Source organism: Cynoglossus semilaevis, chromosome 9, assembly GCF_000523025.1.
Source record: "Cynoglossus semilaevis isolate Cse_v1.0 chromosome 9, Cse_v1.0, whole genome shotgun sequence".
In the NCBI taxonomy this organism is placed as follows: domain Eukaryota; kingdom Metazoa; phylum Chordata; class Actinopteri; order Pleuronectiformes; family Cynoglossidae; genus Cynoglossus; species Cynoglossus semilaevis.
The window spans coordinates 1,159,977-1,165,288 of record NC_024315.1 but is presented as its reverse complement, the minus strand read 5'-3'; the positions used below and the strand labels follow the sequence as shown (position 1 = coordinate 1,165,288).

The 5,312-nt window shown below is 47.4% G+C and overlaps 1 protein-coding gene across 1 annotated transcript in view; it reads right to left on the bottom strand.

The window, feature by feature from the left end:
- LOC103383230 (bromodomain-containing protein 4-like) overlaps positions 1-4,844 on the bottom strand; it is a 9,438-nt gene extending 4,594 nt beyond the window's left edge. The window contains exons 1-13 of the mRNA XM_025058845.1: positions 4,559-4,844; positions 4,365-4,457; positions 3,996-4,133; positions 3,769-3,901; positions 3,004-3,467; positions 2,514-2,885; positions 2,261-2,389; positions 1,628-1,849; positions 1,219-1,454; positions 836-939; positions 482-739; positions 282-377; positions 104-192 (exon numbers count right to left, since the gene is read on the bottom strand). Coding sequence (XP_024914613.1) covers positions 104-192; positions 282-377; positions 482-739; positions 836-939; positions 1,219-1,454; positions 1,628-1,849; positions 2,261-2,389; positions 2,514-2,885; positions 3,004-3,467; positions 3,769-3,901; positions 3,996-4,133; positions 4,365-4,457; positions 4,559-4,687 — 2,463 coding nt within the window. The 5' untranslated portion in view covers positions 4,688-4,844. The remainder of the gene's footprint in view (positions 1-103; positions 193-281; positions 378-481; positions 740-835; positions 940-1,218; positions 1,455-1,627; positions 1,850-2,260; positions 2,390-2,513; positions 2,886-3,003; positions 3,468-3,768; positions 3,902-3,995; positions 4,134-4,364; positions 4,458-4,558) is intronic.
- Positions 4,845-5,312: the final 468 nt, after the last annotated feature.

Genomic DNA, 5,312 nt, shown 5'->3' with positions numbered 1-5,312 from the left:
GCTGGATCTGGATCTAGGGCTGGATCTGGAGCTGGGGCTGGATCTGGATCGGAGGCTGGATCTGGGGCTGGATCTGGATCTGAGGCTGCGGCTGGAGGAGGACCGGAGCAGCTCCGGTGCTGGGGGGCTGCTGATGTGGTCTCTTTGTGTCTTTGTTTGTCAAGATCTTCTTCTGCTGTTTGGGAACCAGCCCTGGAAGACAAAGACCATGAAGGGTTTTGAGAACTCAAACACCGACAGCTTGGTTTTTTTTGGTTTGTTGTTGTGTGTTCAATGCTCACCATTTTCAGAGTCTTCACTCTCTGAGGAGTCACTGCTGCCCGAGGACGAAGATCCGGTCTTCATCTTTGTCATATTACTCAATTCCAGGGATTTCTCTGCAGAAACACAACAACGTTGAGAGGAAAGCATCAAATCTCTGTGACACAGGACGATAAGAACTGGTCTCCAGAAGAACACACACACACACACACACACACACCTGAGGGTTTCTTCTTCTTCTTGAGGCAGCTGGAGACGTACTTCTCCAGTTCCCTCAGCGTGGAAGGCTTCAGCGTCTCAAAGTCAATTTCTATCTCATCCGGGTTGGAGTTCTTCAGGGACGGCTCACGGGTTTGGATTATGTGCACCACGCGGCCCAGTTTGTCACCGGGCAACTTGTTGATGTCCAGGCTCAGCTGACGCTTCTCCTCGTACGACATGGGCTTACATCTCTCTGTGGACACGCCTCCAAAACCATCTGAACGACAAGGCAGACCCGTGGCTGCAGGGTTGGCTCAAGGGTGTCATCACAGAACACACAACACACTTTACACACACACTCACACACACTCACCCATGTCGTCCTCTGCCTCCAGGGAAGCCGACGGGACCAGAGGAGTGGGCCCCGGCTGGGGAGGCACGACCGGACGACTGACTTTTCCTCCTCCTTCTTTCTTACTGTAATTAAAAAGTCGTCCGTTTAATTTCATTTGAAAAAATGTAAAACTGTAGCAATTAAAAAACCTGAACAATAAATTAATTTAAAGTGTAAACAGTCACAGTAGGAGAGCCATATGAAAATCACAATAATAATAATAACATGAACATTAAAACATATAATACTGTAATATTTATAACAACAATAACAACAGTGTTTGAGAACCGCTGCCTTCTTTACAACGCCCACAGGAGGCGCCACCTGCTGTAAAGTCAGTCTCCTCTCCTCTGCAGACGTACCTGGCCTTTTTTCTCTCCTTCTTCCCAATGATGGACTCCTTGCTACTTTTGATTTTCTTGGGAGTCTGAAGTATCGCCGGGGGCAGGGTCTCCACCGCGTCCTCCACTTCCAGCTTCTTCTTGTGCTTCTCTTTCTTTTTCTCCTTCTCCTTCTCCTTCTTCTCCCGCTCTTTTTTCTTGGGCTTGCTCATCTGTGGCTGAGACAGAGCAGCCAGCTGTTCATGAACAGCTTTGAGCTGCAGGACAGAAGAGAACACGTGTCAACGGCTTTAAAAGAAAAAAACACAAACTGGGGCATTTGCTCGTCCTGGTTGAGGCAGTCACCCTAACTCCATCAAAACTGCAGTGCGTGGCCCACCCACCTGTGTTGTCTCATAAGCCCCTCCCCCTTCATTTTCCATCCTCTAACCTGTTCCTGTAACTCAGCCAATCGCTGCTGCCGTTCGTGCTCCGAGTCTCCTCCCGAGGACTCCGACTCCGACGAACTGGAGCTTTCATCTGCGGAGACAGTGGAAGGAGGCGGGGCTTGTCGAGAGGAGGGGGCTGGGTGCAGGGCGGACGACGGGGTGGGGACGGGGCTGGGTTCCTCTGGCTCATCGGGCATTTTAGCAAAACGCATTTCAAACACATCCTGGGAAGACGACAAGGTGAAAGAAGGGTTCATTATTAACCTGTAACCCTAAAAAAAGTTACTGAAGAGAAGTAACGGTTTATGAACTTTAACTTTATTAACACCAGCCTGTTGTTGAACTACAGCTCAGTGATATCAGTACTGACTCCTGGTGGTTGGTAAAGGTTTTACTACATGGAACCAGATTAGATAACACTATCACAGAGTGTTGTAATTTCCTTCATAAAGGAAAAAAAAATCAGTCGACAGTAACGAGTGAATTTCCAGTGTGACCATGTACTTTTAACTGTACAGTATTTGTAAACTCTTATCTGTGTTTATCTCATGTATATAGATAGTAGAAGCAGAAGATGTATAGATATATACATGTAGCATGCTAATAAGTACAACATACAACAAGCGCTAACTGACCTGCAAATTCCGTGCCATTGCCACGACATCGTGGTCTGGAGGATTGTACTTGTAGCAGTTGGAGAACATCAACCTGACGTCTGCCGCAAATTCTTGAGCGTCTCTGTACTGTTTGTTGTCCAGCTTTTTCTAACAGAAACAAATCAAAGACAAAAGGACAAAAATAATTATAAATTAAAAAAAATGAAAACCAACCCTCGTTGCCAGAGATTTCACACTAAGACAAAATTGTTGTGGTTAGGGCAAAGGTCACCTTAATAGTGCTGAGATCCATGGGGTGTTTGATGATGTCATGGTAGTCATGGAGACCGAGGGCTTTAGCGTCCACCGGTTTGTAGAACGGCCAGGCGTACCCCGCGTGTTTCTTGGACAGCATTTCTCTGAGGAGCCGCGCGCAGAAACGCAGCAGCTCCTGACGTTTGGGCGTCGCCGTCCCCAACGACTCCAGGCCTGTGACCAGGTGGTGCTGGGAGTCCGGCTGCGACCCCTCTTTCTTCAGTTGCTTGGACGGACGGTTACTGTCCCGACGCAGCCGCGTCTCCGCGGAGACAGGCGGTGATTCGCTGAGCTGGTCGTTGGCTGTGGGCGTGGTGGTGTCGGCTTTCCTTTTCTGGCTCTTCCTTTGCTGCGTGAACAAGAGACAAATGTGAGTTGTTTAACGACCTGTAAGAAGTCGACGACCGAGTCGATCCCTAACTGCAGTTTAATTTACAATGTTCGGCGCTACTTCCCCACCATCGTACCTTCACCAGAGCGGGCGAGCTTTGCAACATGGAGACAGGATGGAGGCCTGGATGTAACGGCGCTGGGAGAGGAACAGAGGTCATGCCCTGGGCCAGGACTTCAGGGGTTGAAAGGGAGAACTGGGTTCCCAGATGGGTGTGGGAGGTGGGCGTGGGAGGCACACGTGGGGGAGGCTGTGGCAGAGGGTGAGGGTGAGGCTGAAGTTGTGGTGGATACTGTGACTGAAGCTGAAGCTGAAGCTGCGGTGGAGGTTGCGCCTGAAGTTGCGGCTGAAGTTGCGCCTGAAGTTGTGCCTGAAGTTGCGCCTGAAGTTGCGGTGGAAGTTGCGGCTGAAGTTGTGGTGGAAGTTGCGGTGGAGGTTGCGGCTGTAGTTGCGGTGCAGGTTGGGGTGGAGGATGGGGCGGAGACTGGGCGACATGAGGAGGGGTCAAGTCTTGGCTCGAATCTGAATTTGTGATCACAGCTGAAAAGAAACAGCAAATACATTCATTCAGAAAAATACAACTTTAGTGTTTAACAAGAAAGTCCAGCAGAAAGAAAAACTTATTAATATTACACCAGAAAAGTTGAGAAGTTAATAAGAGCAGGAAACCAGTACAAAAAAAATCAGGCTGATTTAACCAGTTCAATACAATTAACTCATTGATTAAAAGTTGATTTAAATAATATGAGCTTTAAATAAATGTATAAATAACCTCCCTTTATATAAACAAAGACTGTGACCAAAGTACAGAGTACAAGTAAAATCACAACATCGTCCATACCTGCCTCCTTTCGAGGCCCACGTCGTCCCTTGGTGACCACAGTGATCTCAGTTTCTTCTTGCGGCATCTCCGTGATCTTGTGCAGGAAGAGCTTTTCTAAGGACTCTGCCATCAGGACGATATCATCCCCCGGCTGCAGGAGTGAAAACAGACGTGATGAGAAGACACCGACTTATTTACTCTCTCTCTCTGCTCCTTGATGGACCGCAGCTTCAGACGTTGCTGACCTTGTTGTAGATGTAGCAGTTAGTGAACATGGTGTTGAAGTCATGGATGCACTCCTGGGCGTTCCAATAGTAGTGGTTCTCCAAGCGCTTCTTTATTGTCCCCATGTCCATCGGCGTCTTGATGATTTTGTAGTAGTCCTTGATGAAGAACAGACGAGAGAGAGTTTAATTAGAAACTCTACAGTAAAAGAACCAAAAAACAAGAAGGAACAGAAAGTATGGTTTACCATCTGTAACAAAGCTAAAGGCACGAAACACAGTAAAATATAAAACTGAAGGAACAGAGACAGACTGTGCTGTGGACTGTAGTGTTGATGGCTACAAAAACAAAGAGAAAAAAAGAAGAAACAGAAACACATGAAGACTCACAGGCAAATTGAGTTTGATGGCATCTACCGGAGCTTGAAAGGGCCATGCAAAGTGGTGTTTCCACAATGTCTTTAACACCACTTTGAGCAGGTACTGAAATGAACACCAAGATGAAGTCAATCAAATTGAATTGAATCAAATTTGAAAAATATACAAAGAAAGTCCCAGGTGAAAACAGGAAGGCGGTTCTTTACATGTAGTTGGTTGGTCTGTCGTTTTGGTCTGGACGGGTTCCATGTCTCTGGTGCCGGGGGGTTGAAGGGGAGGGGGCGTGGGGCAGAGGGGGGGTTCTGGCTGCTGCCTGCCTGCAGTCCGTCTCCCATCGTCCACGCCGATTGCAGCGGTTGAGCAGACAGCTGAGGCACACTGGACCTGGCAGGGCCGGGTGAACCAGAGTGGAACCCCCTCAGGCCATTACTCCTCACTCCACTGGACTCTCTGGAAGTCCAAAAACATCTGATTGCTACGTGTTCACATTTCAAACATGTCATCGTGCCAACATTATCAAAGAGTCTTGTCAAAAAAAACATTTAGACTTGGCTCGAGAAGCAGCTCAATTCACCCCCTGTTATACTTCAATGGTATGTTATTTAATTGTTTCTGGGAGGAGCACCACCCTTCAGCTGTCACAACACATGTAATCCAACTGTGGGAAAAACTGTGCAATTGCTGTCGCAACCAACCCAACACAATTGTTTACGTGGAAGTCGCTTGTCATTATTGTTTTTAATTCTTTAAGAAACGTGGCGTCAGCTTCGGTAGCACTGCTACGTGTTAGCAAGACAACTTGGCACGACACGTCAACAGTTCCAAGAACTCTAATTATCCTGCTTCACCTTACTGGCCTTAAAGCTTACTGTAAAAGCAGATGACACGATAATAAAGTATTGATCAAATCTTAACCTAACCCCTGTTATTTAGGCATTTTACACGCAGTATATCATGAGT